Source organism: Tupaia chinensis, unplaced genomic scaffold (genome assembly GCF_000334495.1).
Source record: "Tupaia chinensis unplaced genomic scaffold, TupChi_1.0 Scaffold000255_1, whole genome shotgun sequence".
Classification (NCBI taxonomy): Eukaryota; Metazoa; Chordata; class Mammalia; order Scandentia; family Tupaiidae; genus Tupaia; species Tupaia belangeri.
This window is the reverse complement of record NW_006159735.1, coordinates 853,958-871,956: the sequence shown is the minus strand read 5'-3', so window position 1 is coordinate 871,956 and position 17,999 is coordinate 853,958. Positions and strand designations below refer to the sequence as shown.

The 17,999-nt window shown below is 41.2% G+C and overlaps 1 protein-coding gene across 9 annotated transcripts in view; it reads left to right on the top strand.

Moving 5' to 3' along the window:
* The window catches only part of SRPK2 (SRSF protein kinase 2), a 295,143-nt gene that overhangs the window by 230,732 nt on the left and 46,412 nt on the right, over nt 1-17,999 (top strand). For all 9 annotated transcript variants that reach the window (XM_006149154.3, XM_027772121.1, XM_027772123.1 and 6 more), the window contains 3 exons: nt 13,529-13,637; nt 14,346-14,433; nt 14,651-14,738. In XM_006149154.3, the coding sequence (XP_006149216.1) occupies nt 13,529-13,637; nt 14,346-14,433; nt 14,651-14,738 (285 nt within the window). The remainder of the gene's footprint in view (nt 1-13,528; nt 13,638-14,345; nt 14,434-14,650; nt 14,739-17,999) is intronic.

Below are 17,999 nucleotides of genomic sequence, written 5' to 3'. Positions count from 1 at the left end.
CAAACCACTGGGTCTAGGACTCGAACCATGCTGTAGACCATGTGGAATCCAGCCACCTTAACCATCACGCCATGGGCTGGCCCGAATGTTGAAATTCTTAATTTTCTTGTAGTATAAGAATATTTTAGTGTCTGAATAAACTATTAATATAAAGGTGAGTTGGCCTTTTTTTCTTTTTCAATTTTGACATTTATAAATCATCATCATAGCTGAGTATCAGAAATCTTTTGCTAATTGGGCTATGCTAATGAATTACTCTTTTTGGATCAGATAAGTTTTATTGCTTTGAGTAGTCACAGACCAGTACCTTTAACTCTGACTTCCTGATTTACTGATCTGTGTCATCTGTCACCGTGGGCTGGGGTAGTGGGAGAACAGCGGTAAGCACTTAGGTGTCATGTGTCACGTGATACGTCTGCAGGTAGAGTTCTGGGGTGAGTGAGGGGTAGGGGCAAGTGCCCCGAGAGACCGGGTGACTTGTTCAATGTCACATACTAAATGCCAGTGCTGTGATTCAAGTCAGCATCCCTGAGTCCAGCAACATCTGTACAAGTAACAGGCAGTAGGCAAGGGCGTGGAATTATTCATTGGCCTTATATTAGCATTTCAGGTATTCAAGGCTGCTCATTGAGCGACTCACCTTTAGTCTGTGTAGCCTCACTGTGAAAATGGTTTTTCTGTCCATCATACTTACCGTACCCAGAAGTCCTTTTTGTTACCTCTTTTAGGTGGCAGGTAAATGGGAATCCTCTGTCTCTTGGAGGATTAGCCTTTGCTCTGGTTTTCTCTGGAGTTCTCTTCCATTCATTAGCGTTAGAGAGAATACTTGGCTGTAATAGCAGAGACTGATTTAATTACACGAGGAGTTTTAAAATAGCTGTGGTTTCTCTGATTGACCGCTTTTGAATGTCCTCCCGTCTGAAAGTAGTTGAAGGATCATGCCAGCATCTTCATTATTTTTATGTATGTATTTTTGTTTTGGTGGATTCCAAGGTTTTTGGAAATACTTTTAGTCCTTGTGTCTTCTTGCCGCTAGTGTTGTTATGACTGTTTCTACTGTAGCAAATGTGATTTTAGACCATGCTTTAAATTGCTGTTGAGGAAAATGCTGTTTTCTTAGATTTCAATGTTTTTATTTGATATCTTCTATAAGTATATTCAATACAACTCAGATGTGGCTGTCAAATTTTAGGAAGTATATGTGATAAAATTTTAAATCAGCAGTTTTTTTTCATAGTTGTTTATAACCTAAATTAGAAAACTATAGAATATTTATAAAATTTTGTTCGTAAAGACCAGCTACTATAGATTTTTATTTTTATAAATGTTTTTACCATAGGGCATGTATGCTTGCTGGGGACAAAGAGAGGGAAAGTGAGAAATCATACCCCAGGGAGGGTGAGCACTCCGCAGTCCCTTCTCCTCCATCCTCCTCTCGGGATTTTGGGCACACATGTGCACGTGCCTGCTGTGATTTTCAAGCCTACAGTCCCGGACTCGAACAGCAGTCAACCATGTGCAAGTTCAGCTTCTCAACCACTACGCCGCCTACTATAGATTCTTATGAGTCATTGACAAGCCATTTCCAGTTCAGACAATATTTTTGCCACATTATATTGAGAAAATAGCTGTCACTTAAAGTGCCATTATTGGAGTATGGCCATGCTGCAATCCCTTCTCCTCCGTTGTCCTCTTGGGATTTGGGGCATGCATGCACACATGACTAGTGTGTGTTTGAAGCTGCCAGGTCCAGGACTCTTAACTGCACAGTTGGCCCTGTGGGATCTGTCTTACTCACCACACCACCAGCTAACCTGTCAATTTTTATTTTATTTCAAAATTTTTCTCCAATTATTTACAACATTGTGCACTTAATTCGTATTGGAATTCTAGAGAAAACTTAAGGAAACTAATGATTCCATGCCATCTATTAATAAAATCCATGGCCAGCTAGGTAGTAGTCCAATGCTTTAACCACCGTGTCACCCAGTAAATAATTACTTTGAATTCAGAACAGTATTTCCAGTTTGTATTTAGCTGTGATTTTTTTTAAATTGCTGGATTGTGTGTATGCTTTTCAGAGAGAGAAAGACCCCCAGTGAGGCGTGTTCATGCTACAATCCCTTCTCCTCCATTTCTCCATCCTGTTGAGATTTATGTCACACATGTACAAGTACCTGTTTTCGTTTTTAAATTTTATTTATTTATTTATTTTACTCTGACCAGAGAGGGACAGAGTGAGGGAGAGGTAACATGAGAAAGGAAGCCACAGGTCTGGGGTGCAAACTGTGGTCGGCCGTGAGGGAGTCCAGTACCCTTAGCCAGCATGCCACCTGCCAGCCCCGCCTGGTGTGTTTTTAAAACCATTGGGGTAGGATTCAAATGACAGTTAGCCATGTGGGATCCAGCTCACTTAGTCTCTATACTATGGAGCTATCCCTAACTTAATTTTTAATAAAGACTATATTTTTTAGAGTGGTTTTAAGATCATTGCAAAACTGGGAACCAGCAGTTAGCGTAATGGCTATGTTGCTGGACTCCCACGTAGTCGACCGTGGTTCGCGTCCTGGATCTGGTGGCTTAAAACTCAGGTTGGGCGCATGTGCGTGCGTGCCCAAGATCCCGAGAGGAGAATGGAGAAGGGATGACAGCGTGACCATCCCCCCAGGGGGTGATTTCTCACTTTCTGTCTCTAATGTCTCTCTCTCTCTCTGTCTGGCGAGTGCGTGCGCCCTATAGCAAAAATCTCTCTCCAAAAAAAAGATCATTGCAAAACTGAGACATAAGCACACAGATTTCCCATATATGTCTTACACATACACATGTGTATTACCCCTACCCCACACCACCCCCCATTGTCAACACTCCCTTGCAGAGTGGTACATTTTAAATGTTGTTTAAAGACAAGATTCTTAGCTATGTTGCAGTCATCCTTCATCATCAGGAGAATAGTTTAGGCTACACGTACATGCCACTAGGTCTTTCAGACAGGGTCAGCCCAGAGGATGCAGTTGTTGGGATTAACAGGAATAAACTACTGTGATTGATTTTAAGACTAGACCAAGAATTTAACCTGGGCCTCCCATGTGCTCCTAGCTGCTGCACTACTGCATGTAAGCCAGAGAGGTGCTTTTATTAATAATTAATAATTAATGAACCCACATGGATACATCGTTTATGAAGCTTTTCCCCTTTTTACATTTGAAATTATTTACACAGAAAATTTTGATTCCTTAATTATGGCAATATATTTTCCCATTTGTTTTACCTTGTTGTATAAATGGGATATTTCAGAATTATTATCACTGATGATAAACTTTAACTGGGTGGTTTCAAGGGCTGTTTTTTGTAGTTCTTTGTATAAACCTTTTGATGTATCCCACAATTTAGTAATTTATTCAAGCTATCTTTTCAGTGGAATAAAAAGATTAGTTGTGTAAATCCAAATGATTTTTTTTTAACAAAGGCAAGTGGGGGTTAGGTACATACATAGTATCCAGTCATCAGAAGCTATCCTTGCTGTTGTTGTCATACCATGTTTCCATTTTCACTTTACCTCTTCTTATTTAGAAAGGGTCAATATGAAAATAATTGCAACATGTATAACCAAGAGGGAGTTAGTACTTAAGATATGTAAGGAATGTCTACAGTGTTAATAACAGTGCATTAGAAAAATGGTGTGGAGGGGGGGCCAGCAGGTGGCGTAGTGGTTAAGGCGCTGGACTCCTATGTGGCCGAGCATGGTTTAAGTTCCAGACCTGGTGGCTTGCTTTATCACTTTTCCTCTCTCCTTTTTTCTCACTCTGTCTCTCTCTGGTTAGCACATGCACCCTGTAGCAAATTTTAAAAAAATAATAATGATAAATAAAATTAAATAAACAATTCAAAAAGAGAAAAATGTTGAAAGTCATTGAACATAACAGAAAATTAGCTACAATGAACATAAAAAAGGATGTCCAACTTCATTAGGAATTAATGAGATGCAACATAAAACTTGGTACAAGTCCTTATCAGTGTTGTACTTGGCAAACATTTTCTCTCAGTCTTTGGTAGGTCTTGTTCTTTTCCAAATAGTGTCTTTCAAGAGCAGAGTTTTTTATTTAGTGAAGTTCAGTTTATCACTTGATTTTCTAATGGATTATGCCTTTTTGTCTAAGAAACTTCTTTTTAAGAGAAATTTTTGCTATAGGGTATATGTACTTGCTGGAAAGAGATAGAGAGACAGAAAGCAAGAAATCACGCCCCCTGCCTGGGGGGTGGCCACGTCACAATACCGTCTTCATCTTCCTCTTGGGATTTGGATACGCACGCACATGTGCCTGGTGTGAGTTTTAAACCACCGGGTCTGGGACTTGAACCATGGTCAACTATGTGGAAGTCCAGTAAAGTAACCATTACATCATCTGCTGGTCTCATGAAATCTTCTCTTTACCTAAGTTCGTAAAGATTTTCCTTCCTTCCTTCCTTCCTTCCTTCCTTCCTCTTCCTCCTCCTCCTCTGCTCCTCCTTCTTCTTTAAGAGAGATTTTGCTATAGGGAGTGTGTGCTTGCCAGAAAGCCAGAGCAACAGAAAGCAAGAAATCACCCCCTAGGGGAGATGGCCATGCTGCAGTCTCTTCTCCTTCATTCTTCCCGGGATTTTGGGCATGCATACACGTGTGCTTGGCATGAGTTAAACTGCCAGGTTGTGTGGGTGTGGGACTCGAACCACAGTTGGCTACATGGGAGTCCAGTGACATAACCATTATGCCCTCTGCTGGTCCCAGATGGCAAAGATTTTCTTTTATGCCTTTTTTTTTTTTTTTTTTAATTCTGGAGTTTTCAGTTTATAATTAGATCTGTGATCCATTCTGAGTTAATTATATGCAATTCGAGTTATAGATCAAAGGTTTTCCTTTTCCTTCTTTCCTCCCTTTACACAGGACAGTGTTCCAGTGCTGCTTGTTGAAATGTCTGCCCCTTCTCCATTGGATTGATTTTGCACCGTGGTACTAAATCAGTTGTTTGAATTTCCATGTGACTTTTAGAACTAGTTGTCAGTTTATACAAAGCCTGTTGGGATTTTGATAATAATTGCATTGAATCTGTAAATCAGTCTTGGGAGAACTGACATTTCAATGTTATGGAGACTTCCAACCTCTGACTGCAGTGTATCTCCCGTTTACTGGGGTCTTCTTTAATTTCTTGTAACAAGGTTTTCCTACCTTTTGTCAGAAGCATAAACATATTTCATATTTCTTGTGCTACTATAAGTTATGCTTTTCTTTTTAAAAATTATTTATTTAATTTTATTTATTCATTCATTTATTTAATTTGACCAGAGAGAAGAAGAGAGAGGAAGTGAGAAAGCAAGCCACCAGGTCCGGGACTCAAACCATGGTTGGCTACGTGGGAGTGTTCAGTGCCTTAACCATTACCACGCCACTTGCTGGCCCCAACTTATGCTTTTCAATTCTCATTGTTTATTGTATATCCAGAAGTACAGTTGATTTTTATATATTGAGCATGTCGCCTGTTTTCTGTCTGAACTCCTCCCTTATGAGTTCTAGTAGTTTATTTTTACAGATTGCTTCAGCTCTGTGTATGTGTGTGTTTGCGTACAGGCTTATGTATGTAAGTTTCTTCTATGAGGAAAGATTAAGTTTTTCTTCTTTCTTTCCTGTCCTGCTGCTCTGTATGTACTTAATTTTGTCTGAATGTAGTTGCCTAGAACATCTAGTACAGTGTTGAGAAGTATGTTTCTCATCCTAGAACAACATTCAGTCTCTTCATTAAGTTTGATGTTACCTAAAGGTTTTTCATGGCTGTTCTTGTTTCTCCTTTGTTGAGAATTGTGATGAGGGGGACTAGCAGTTAGTGTAATGGCTATGTTGCTGGACTCTCATGTAGTTGACTGCAGTTTGAGTCCCGGCCCCGGTGGCTTATCATGTCGGGCGCGTGTGCGTGTGTGCCCAAGATCCCAAGAGGAGAATGGAGGAGAAGTGATTGCGGTGTGGCCATGCCCCCTGGGGGGGCGATTTCTCACTTTCTGTCTGTCTGTCTCTCTCTGTCTTTTTGGCGAGTGCACGCGCCCTATAGCAAAAACCTCTCAAAAAAAAAAAGGATTGTGATCAGGAATGAATGTTTGACATCAAATTTTCCCCGTGTCTGTTGGGCTAATCTATCATTTTTCTTTCTTAGTGTGTTTATTATGGTGTACTACATTGAGCTTTAAATATTAAACCAAGTTTGCATCCCTGAAATGAAACTGACTTTATCATGATGTCTTTTTTTAAGTTTGTATGTTTATTTTTTCCATGGTGGGTGTGGGAGTGAGAGATAGACAGGCACCCCTAACAGTCTTGATACCATGTCCTGCTTCTGTCCTCAGCCCGCTGTGTCATCAGTGTGTTTCTTGCATGTGTCCGCTGTGCACAAGATCACTTCCGAACATGAGCCAAGGTCTGCCACTGCGCACTGCCACAGGCCCTTCCTCACCCCGGGTTGTCTCTTTTTAAGGCATTTTTGCTACAGGGCACTTGCATTCCTTAGAGAGACAGAGAGACAGAAAAGAAGAAATCACTCCCCAGTGGGGACTTCCATGCCTCAATCCCTGCTCCTCCATTCTCCTCTCAGGATCTTGGGCATGCATGCACATGTGCCCGGCATGCTTTTCAAGCTGCCAGGGCCAGGACTCGACCGTGGTCGACCACGTGTGAGTTCAGCGCCTTAACCAGTACACCTCTTGCTGGTTCCTGGTTGTTGTGTTTTTTTTGTTTGTTTGTTTATTTGTTTGTTTTTTAAATTCCTATAGGGTGTATGCTGTCCAAGAGAGAGAGAGAAAGAGAGGGAGGGAGGGAGAGAAAGGAAGAAGAGAGATATGGAAAGTGAGAAGACCCCCCTCGGAGGAATCCGCACACCACAATCCCTTCTCTATTCTCTTGAGATTGGGGGCACACCCACACACTCACTTGGAGTGTTTTCCAAGCCTCTGATCTGGGACTCAAACCGTGCAGTCAGCCATGTGGGAGCCAGCTGCCTTAATCACCATGCCACCTGCTGACCTGCCTCATCTTTTTCGTGTGTTGCTTGGTTTGCTGAATTTGTCCAGATCTTTTAAATCTGTCATGAGGAAGATTGTAGCTTTCCCATGTCTTTGCCTTGCTTTGAAGTAATGCTGTCTTCATAGAGTAAGATTGGAGGTATTTCTTCTTTTTTTACTTTCTTAGGAGGAGTTTCTGTGAATTAGTAGTATTTCTTCCATCATGTCTGGGACAATACACCAGTGCATTTTATATGGGAAAGTTTTTAACAATATATTTAATTAAAAAATAAATATACAGTTATTCAGGTATGTATTTCTTCTTGGGGTATTTTGTGTCTTTCAAAGTATTTGTTCGTGGGGACCAGCAGTTAGCGTAATGGCTATGTCGCTGGACTCCTATGTAGTCGACCGCGGTTTGCATCCCGAATCTGGGCTTAAACTCACTCCGGGCCGTGTGTGCATGCGTGCCCAAGATCCCGAGAGGAGAACGGAGGAGAAGGGATTGCGGAGGAGAAGGGATTGCTGCGTGGCCATCCTCCCTGGGGGATGATTTCTCGCTTTCTGTCTTTCTGTCTCTCTCTGTCTGGCGAGCACACGCGCCCTATAGCAAAAACCTCTCCCCCCCAAAAAAAAGTATTTGTTCGTTTCATCATTTCATTGTTTTCATATGTATAGGTATAAAAATTGTGCTATTTTCTGCTAATCCTTTTAATGTCTGTAAAATTGCTCATTTGTGATTTTTCCCAACCCTGATTAACCTAACCCAAAATTTATTATTTATAAATTTCATTTAAAAAAAAGAATTAGATTTAGTTTCACTGACTTTTCTCTATTGCATTTTTAAATTCCATAGATTATAACTCATTATCATTAGTATTTACTCTGTTCTGTTTACTTTAGATTGATTACATTTACTCTTTTTCCAGTTTCCTTTTTTATTGGAGAGGTTTTTGCTGTAGAGCATGTGTGCTCACCAGAAAGACAGAGAGACAGAAAGCGAGAAATCACCCCCCAGGGGTATGACCACGCAATCCCTTCTCCTCCATTCTCCTCTCGGGATCTTGGGCACGCACGCACACACGCCCGACGTGAGTTTAAGCCACCGGGTCTGGGACTCCAACCACAGTCGACTACATGGGAGTCCAGCCACATAGCCATTATGCTAACTGCTGGTCCCGCTTTTTCCAGTTTAATTTAAAGTGGAAACTGAGGTTATTGGTTTGAGATCCTCTTGTCTAACATAGGAATTTACTACTAAAAATTTCATTTAACTATATAGCTTTGGTAGAGCTTTAGGTTGTGGTATGTTGAGTTTTCATTTGCGTTTAGTATAAAATACTTTCTTTTTCTTTCTTTCTTTTTTTTTCTTTTAGCCCATGGGTTATTTTGTAGTGTATAACTTAGCTTCCATGTTTTGGAGTATTTTCTGTTACTGATTTCTAATTTAGTTCCAGTGTCTTCTGAGAACCTGATTCCTATTGATTTGAATCCTTGCATTCATTCCTATTCAGTCTTGTCTCCTGGCCCCGTATATTATCTGTCTCAGTCTGTGTTCTGTGCCATTGAAGAGAGAGTTTATTGTTGAGTGCAGTGTTGTATCAATTCTACTAGGTTAGGGTGGTTCAAATCTTCCCACAGTCTTGTAGTTTTCTGTCTTAACTGTTCCATCAATTTTTTTTGATAAGAAGTATTGAAATTTTCAATGATACAAAATGTGCCTGTGTAATTTTTAAAAAATTATTTAATTTTATTACTACTATTATTTAAACTTTTGCTATAGGCCACAGTGCTCACCAGAGTGATAGAAAGAGAGGGAAAGTGAGAAAGCAGGCCACCAGGTCCGGGACTCAGACTGCAATCATGTGTGAGTTCAGCCCGGTAACCACCATGCCACCTGCTGACCCCTGTGTCTGTATAATCTTAATGTGAATTTTTGGGATTTACACCCTGTTGGGATGTTTCTGAACCCCTTCTTAGGCCTTTGCAAGCTTTCAGTGGTTATGGAGAGAAATCCCAAATAGAGGGCTCAGAAACTCCTGTTAGCAGTCAGTCAATCGGTCTTCATACTGCCTTTAGTAGAAACTAAAGAATCTTTGTTGGCAGTCCTTCCAGGCTCTCTGTCATGGAGTTCTGTGCTTTCAACAGTCCTTCCAGGCTCTCTGTCATGGAGTTCTCCGCTTTCAATTCTTTCTATTTTTAAAAAGAATTATTTTATTTAGCTTTATTTACTTATAAATAAATTAATTAAATAATTAGACCAGAGAGCGAGAGAGTGAGAGCAAGAGCAAGCACGTGAAGCCACCAGGTCTGGGACTCAGACTGCAGTCGGCCATATGGAAGTCCAGCGTCCTCAACCACCACCACGCCACCTGCCGGCACCTTGATTCACTTTTATAAATAGCATCTATTTTTTGCCAGGCAAGAAAAGGAAGTTATTTTATGATTAGCCAGCAAGTCTTCCAAAGCAGTTAAAAGGAGAATTTTTAAATTGTCTCCCTTTGGAGTTTTATTACTAGTACAGGTAGAACTTCAGTTACAGTTCCCTGGGGTGCTGGGGTGTGCTGTGAAGGGGTAAGAGTAGAGGAAAGTTATTCTTGTTCTCTTTCTATTTGTAATCCAGTTTAAGATTTTTTTTTTTTAAGAAGGAAGTAGAACTGGGAAGTGATAAGTGTGTGATTTTTATATTAACCAGTACAGATGATAAAGCACAGATGTTTCACCCAGACCCTCAAGTCATGGTGATTATTGGATGCTTGAGCAGTTCTGGACTTCGGTCCAGATGTAGCGCTGTTGCTACCCCGTCTTCCTTTGCTGTCTGTTGGAGTAGCAGCAGAAGGAACCAAAGAGAGAGCAGGACTTGGCCCAGTCTGTGACTCTTGTCATTATTCCTTGTAGGCTAGACAAAATGGCCATGAAGATGTGCATAGTTGATTAAGCTCAGGGAATTGGAGGATTTTCTTGTGCAGTTGCTGGAATGTGCATGTTCTCTAATTCCTTGGGTGTTGGTTACGTTGGTGTGGTCTGCTCCATGGGGACATGTTTTGGTCCCCTGACAGCATGAGTAGTGGAGGGGGATGTCTTATGAGCAAGGTTACCCTTCTTCGAGAAGGGAATGAACGATGAATGAACAGAGAAATCTAGGAGTTTAGGGTATGAGAATATATAAAATACAGACTTGACATTTTAAAGAAGTTTAATTCATTTATTTTTCCACAAGGGAGTAAGAGAGCCTGACCATAGTCCTCACACTGCAATCCACCTGGAGCCTCAGCCAGCCAGCAAAGTATGTGCCATTTACCATGTACAGTGTGGCCCTGGGAATCGAACTTGGGACCTTCCTTTGTGGGTCTGGTTGTGTAACAAGTCTGGCCCCAAATTATGTATGTTGTATTTGCAAGATAAGTTAATCACATTAAGCATTTTATACTTTGAGTTGTTTTATCTTTGTATTTAAAAGTTATTTTGATGCCTCTCATGTAGTTGGCCTGTTTTTAGACCATGTTCTTAGTTACTTTGTAGGCTGCAGAATTACTGGACTGAAGTAGTAATTTTTTTTTGTTCAACTTCCAAAGCCAATGGAGAAAAGGAGCTATTGCACTTACTGTGATTACATTGGAAATAGCACTCTTCTGTTTTACTCACATGAACATGGTCTGGCTATTTGAGGACCTGAATCTCACATATACTAGGGATACAGGCCTCTTCTTTTTATGCAAAATTCAGTAATTTAAATCCAGAGAGTGTAATGTTAGTAATACCATGCTCTTAAGTAGCATGTAGCTCTCAAGTAAGCCATCCTGTACCAGGCGATGGGCCTCCTGTTATTAAAAAGGAGTGCATTTCCTATTGGTGGACAGAGCGGGGTCTTGGGAGACCTAGCTCCCAGTCCTGACCTAGTACTCAATGTCTCCAACACTGGTACGCACCGCAGCTGTGAACAGATAAATACGTCTAGTCTGAGTGATTTTAAGAATTAAGTATGACAGATCTCAGTGCCTCCTGAATACTCGTGTTAGAAAATTTGACTGGGTTCCTGAAGAAGTAAATTCACCAGGTGCTGTGTCTGGAGTATACAGCACACCCTGTTCTATAGGTTCACACAGTGTGCGTAGACATCAGGCTGTGGTTTGCTTTAACTTCGCACTTCTCCCCTGCTCCTGTATGGAACACCTGCACTGTTTGAATGGTTTAAAAGCTGTAGTATAGGAACCAGCAGGTGGTTTCAGTAGTTAAGACCCTGGACTCCCACATGGTCAAACATGGTTCGATCCTGGAACCAGCGGCTTGAAACTCAGGCCAGTCATGTGTACATGTGTGTCTAAAATCCCGAGAAGGGAATGGAGGAGAAGGGATTGCTACTTGGCCATCTCCCCTGGCCAAGTGATTTCTCGCTTTTTGTTTCTCTGGTGAGCACACACACCCTACAGCAAAAATCTCTCTCAAAAAACAAACAACCGTAGTGTAAACTAAAAGCCCATTTCTTTTCATTAACTTTAGTTTAATCTTTGAAGTAAATTATAAACCAATTAATAATTTAGTATATTTTATTACCAGTTTAGGCTCACTTAGTTCTTTCTCTCTCTCTTTTGTTCGTTTTTTGTGTTTTGGAGAAGTTTTCGCTATAGGGTGCGTGCGCTCACCCTACAGACAGAGAGAGACATAGAGACAGAAAGTGAGAAATCACCCCCCAGAGGGGATGGTCACGCCGCAATCCCTTCTCCTCCATTCTCCTCTCGGGATCTTGGGCACGCACGCACATGCGCCCGGCGTGAGTTTTAAGCCACCGGGTCCAGGACACGAACCGCGGTCGACTATGTGGGAGTCCAGCGACATAGCCATTATGCTAACTGCTGGTTCCCTCTTTTGTTTTTCTTTTCTTAAGAGAGATTTTTCCTGTAGATTTTTGCTTGCTGGGGATACAGAAAGAAACAGAAAAAGACAGAAAGTGAGAAATCCTGGGGGAGGCACACTGCATTCCCTTCTCCTCCATTCTCCTCTTGGGACTGTGTACACGCACACATACACACTCCCAATATGAGTTTTAAGCCACCAGGTCTGGGACTTGAACCTCAGTTGACCACATGGGAGTCCAGCAACATAACCATTATGCCATCTGCTGGTCCCTTTAGTTCATGTCTTTAGCTGATGACGTAATGATTACGTCACTGGACTACACATAGACAACTGTGGTTAGAGTCCTGGGCCCGGTGACTAGAAACTCAAGCCAGATGTGTGTGCGTGCGTGTCCAAAATCTCAAGAGGACAATGGAGGAGAGGGGATTGCGACGTGGCAATCTCTACCCCCACCCCACCCTGGGGGGGGTGGTTTCTCATTTTTTGTCTCTCTGGCACACACATGTGTCTCTTAAAAATGAAAAAATTACCAGGCATTTATGTGTGCATGCTTAAATCCTGAGAGGAGCATGGAGAAGGAATTGCGGTGTGGCCACCTGCCCTGGGGGTGATTTCTCACTTTCTCTTTTTTTCTCCACCCTATACCGGCATGAGCACACATACCTTATACTTAAATGAAACTAAATGTAGATAAAAAGAATAAAAAGTTTATGTCCAGGGAAGTGAATTGCTAACACAGTCTTAGACTGTTTCTTGTGTGTTTCACAAAAGTGGTATTGACTTACACGTGTTACTTCGTAGCATGCTTATTTTACTTAAAATGGAATGTGGAGGTCTTTTTACCCCAGGTGTGAGTGAGGTGCCCTTACCGCCCCAAGAATCTGCCTTGACAGGATGCTGCTCTCCTCCCCACAGTTTCTTAGTTTCCAAAGAGTGTTGCTGTGTAGGAGTTGAAGTTAGAGGAAGAATGATGAGAGGATTTAGCTCTGTTGGAGGATAAATTATGCAGTTCTTATTGGTTATACCTAAATTCTTGGTGCATGTATAATTCACAGAATAAGCTGGATGAGCTTTTTTTTTTTTTAAAACACATCTACACAAATTTAAATTTAGCTTACTGCTTAGAGTAAGACAAGTTAATAAATGTCAAGAGCTGGTGTGTGCATACTGTGCACACCTAGACTTAAGTTGCAAACCTCACATTATTTTTATGGCGTGCTGAATGAATCCTTATTTTGTAAAATTAACTTTAAAGGCCTACTAGGAATTTATAGAACATTTTTCTCCTGATGAAAAATACTTACTTTGTTATTCTTACTTTTTTTTTGCTAAGCTTATTTATTTAACAAGTGAGATAGCAGACACCACAGTCAACCCCCCAGCCTTCAGTCAGCTCTAATCCTGGGCAGGCATGTACCTGGAAGCTCGGGGAGGTCTCGCAACATGGACCTAGAACCTTCTAGAACTTTCTCAGCCTTTCCAAGTATCATGCTATGCCACTTCGTTACCATCTGGCCCTTGATGGTATTATATTATTAAACATGTTTTAGTCTAATTTTACTTATTTAGATCTTCCTGTAGAATTGACAAAGGAAGAGATGAAATGTTACTATTTTTCTGAGATTTTACATTTCCTTTGTTTATTTTTAAGGTGGCTACCACCCAGTGAAAATCGGAGACCTCTTCAATGGGCGGTATCATGTTATCAGGAAGCTAGGATGGGGACACTTCTCTACAGTCTGGCTCTGCTGGGATATGCAGTAAGTGTTCTTGGTGCATTTGGTCTAGGTCCAAACCTGTTTTCTAAGTTGGTGTGACTGATGGGCTTACTGGCTTTGTTTTGGCATTTAAAACACTTAGTGCAGGCCTGCTCCAACTACCTAGGCTTTTCTCCTCTCTACTTTTAGTTCATTTGCCCAGCTGTTGGGTTTTGGGAAAAGTCATGACGTATTTTTCTGTTTTTCTATGCGAAAATGCTCCATGACTTTTCCAACGACCCAATTTATAACATTGTAAATTATCTCTAGCTGTATTACTGACACTCCTTTAAAATTGCTTTACATTGAGGTCATATTATTTTTCTATTAGGTTGTTGGGAAAGTCATGATGTATTTTTCTGTGTTTTTCTATTCAAAAATATGTCATTACTTTCCTGATGACCCAGTACTAATTCATCCATCTGAAAGAAAAAACAAAAACAAACAAAAAAACCATTCAAATATAAAGTATAGGCCTTTCCTACTCTATGATTTTATTTTATTTTAGGAAAAAATACAGTAAGCATGAAAGAGCTTCTCTTGTCCCATGGACCCACTGTTTAATTGTGGCCTCCCTATTGGAAAACTAATTTAAAAGAAAACTCTTTGAAAGTTTCTACTTATTCAATCAATATATAACATTGTAACTTATCTCTAGCAAGTTACAATTACTTCTGTCTATAAAATAAATACATATGATTTCTTTTAAAGGGGGAAACGATTTGTTGCCATGAAAGTTGTAAAAAGTGCCCAGCATTATACAGAAACGGCCTTGGATGAAATAAAATTGCTCAAATGTGTAAGTACTGCAAAAATGGAAACGATATATGAAAAGTTTAACCCTCACAAAGGATTTTTTTGGGGGGTGATTCTAAATTGAAGTAAAATTCATTTTGATAAATTCAAATGGTGCCTTTTTAATTTAAAAATACGCTTTTATTAAAGAATGTTGGTTGATATAATGGAAAAGATCCTGTGTTAAACTGCTCTGTTCTCATGTCTTTTTCTTTGTGTAGGTTCGAGAAAGTGATCCTAGTGACCCGAACAAAGACATGGTAGTCCAGCTCATAGATGACTTCAAGATTTCAGGCATGAATGGAATACGTATCCTTTACCGCCTGATGACTGCAGTGTCTTTTAGTCTATCTTATCTATAATATCTGTCTTTTCTTAACTTTTAGTAAAAGAGCGCATTTCAAGCCGTTATAACCTCCGTTGGCTGCTGTGTCCCACAGAGCCTGTAGGAGCGTTGTGAAGTTTTACACACTGGCATACCTAGAGTGGTCTGCAGGAACTTTTGGGGTGTTCATTGCACTAACAACAGCTTGATTTGATTTTCGCATGAAATTATTGTTTTTTTCTTTTTAATTAAAGTGGTGAAGTTTATTTTGCAGTAGTAGGCTAAAATATGTACCAACTCTTATTTGTGCTTTAAAATTTTAAAAACGAATGCACAAGGGCTACCAATGTATGCCCTAGGCTGCAAAGGACCGTGTGAGGATGAAGCATTTTGTTGAAGCAATACAAGAAAAAGTGCTTGTTAATATTGACATCACAAAATCGTGCTTTAGTACAGTTAGTACTAAATTGAATTCTGTTTCTAGAATGCTACAACTGAGCCAGCTGGCCTGCCTGCCTGCCTTTCTCCCTTCTTCAATTGGTTCATTAGTTATTTCGTCTGATCTTTCTTTTCTTTCTTTTATTATTTTTTTTCTTTTTCTCTTTTCTTTTCCTCTTCTTTCCCTCTCTTTCTTTCTTCCTCTCTCTTTTTCTTTCTTTTTTTCTTCTTTTTGCTGTAAGGCACTCGTATTTGCCAGAGAGAGAGGAAGGAAGAGGAGAAGCATACCCTCATGGGGAATGGTCTTACCACAGTCCCTTCTCTTATCTCCCCCTTATTTCAGGATTTGGGGAGTTCATATACCTGATGTGTTTCTCAGGCTGCTGCGTCCAGATCGCAGAACTACATGGTTTGCCATATGGGTTCATGCTGCCATAAGCATTTGGCTACCAGGCCAGTTCAACATTTTCATTTTTAAAATTTTATTTCTTTTCTTATTATTTTCTTTTTTCAAACTGTAAAACAACACATGTGTTCACCAGAGAGAGAGAGAGAGAGAGAGAGAGGGAGAGGGAGAGAGAGACAGAGGAGAGAAGGGAGTGAATGTGAGAAAGCTCTTCCCAGGGGGAATGGCCACACTGCAGTCTCTTCTTTATTCTCCTCCTGGGATTTTGGGCTTGCATACACATAAGCCTGGCATGTTTTTCAAGTTGCCACATCTAGCACTCAACACAGTTGCCCATATGAGATCTTACTACCCCCAAAATCATTTAAATTTATTTTTGTTAATTTATTTTTTTGGAGAGGTTTTCGGTATAGGGCGCGTGCGCTCACCAGAAAGACAGGCAGAGACAGAGAGACAGAAAGTGAGAAATCACCCCCCGGGGGGGATGGCCACACTGCAATTCCTTCTCCTCCATTTTCCTCTTGGGATCTTGGGCACGCCCACACACGTGCCCGGCATGAGTTTAAGCCACTGGGTCCGGGACTTGAACTGTGGTCGACTACATGGGAGTCCAGTGACATAGCCATTACACTAACTGCTGGTCCCAGTTTATTTTTATTTTTGCCAGAGGGCATGGGCACTTGCCAAAGAAAGAGAAAACACCTCCCCCTCTCCCCTAACAGGGCCTGGTCACACTGTAATCACTTTTTCCACCATCTCTCCATCCCATCAGGATTGAGGACATGTACCCACACGTGCCCAGTGTGTTTTTCAGGCCACAAGGCCAGGATTTGAACTGCGATTGGCCATGTGGGCTCTGGCTCCCAATGCAGTGCTCGACCTCTGCATCATGGGACTGGCCCTCTATTCTTTTAGATTTTGCTAAGGGCATGTGCACTGGCTGGAGAGAGAGGGGGGAAGAAAATGAGAAATCACCTGTCAGAGGCTATGGACACATTGCAGTCCCTTCTCCTTCATTCTCCTCTTGGGATTTTGGGCACACGTATATGTGCCTCTGACATAAATTAATCTGCTGGGTCTGGGACTCCAATCGCAAAGTCACCCATTTGGGATCCGGCCATCTTAACCACCACACCACTGGCCCTAAAGTTTATTCTTTCTATGAATGAAAGAGGCAGACAAGTACTGTCAAGGACTCCCCGTGCTGCGATCTGTCCCAGCCCCTCTCAACCTGATAGCCCACCAGGTTCCTGATGCACGGCTTACTGAGTGAAATGAACAGTAAGTCCTTGGTAGCACGTCATACTACTTTGTTCAGGGTTCCTTGATACTACAAAATGACTTTTTCAAAAGGTTCATTTGACCTTTCAACAAATAAGATTATTTTAAGTCTGTGTGTTACTGAGTCTATATCAACTTTGTTTAGTTGAAGATTGAATTGTTAAATTTACATTTTTTAGTTTTCGTTAGAATGTGATACTGAGCATTTGCTTCCCTAAAAAGAAATTACGCTGACAGAAATGAATTACTCCTGTGTAATGAAAGACTTTCTTGATGAGCCCTAAGGTCAGGTGTTCTCCCTGCTGTTGGGAAAGAAATGTCCCCAGCGAGAAGACATCTCATTACTTCCCTTTTTCTTTGAGAGTATCAGTTTGTGCTGCTGCTGTTTTGTGCTTGTCTGTTTTGGGGTGGCTCAGGAGGAGGTGTTGGGGTTGTGGAAAGGACCTTCTATTGGGTCTTTACCTTCCCTCTGCCTGGGAGTTGGGAAAGGGCAGCCCCAGGGAAATGACAGAGAACAGAGTATCCCAAGGTCTATAGCTCAGAGCTAAGAACACAAGCAGAGAGAAGAAGTAATGCCTTTCATTTCCAGAATGCTCTCCAGTATTTTCATGTTTGATCCTCTGAGTCCATTGTGCGCTGGGATGGGTGATACTTTTTATTTCCCAGTGTTTAAAAACATTGGGGCACTTACTTTGAGCCATGCGACTTATGAGTGTGTGAAAAGCTAGGGTCTCCTGATCTTTGGCTGTCTCCCCCCCCAACCCCCGAGGGTGCAGGTGTTTGCCAGAGACAGAGAGGAGGGGGGAGAAAGCACTCCCCAGTGGAGTGTAGTCACACTTTTTTCCTATTTCTCCATCCTGTCAGGATTTGGGATGCTCAGATATACACACAGGCGCGCACACACACACACACACACACACACACACACGGCATGATTTTCAAGCTCTGGGGCTGAGACTGAAAGCACAGTTGACCATGTGGGATCCAGCTGCTTTAGCCACTAGGCTATAGGGCTGGCTCTTTTGCTTTTTTTTTTTTTTTTTTTTTTTCCTTTCTTTTTTTACATGCTACTTGGAATAGATCCGAGAGAGAAAGTGAGTGAGTGAGTTTGTGTTTTAGA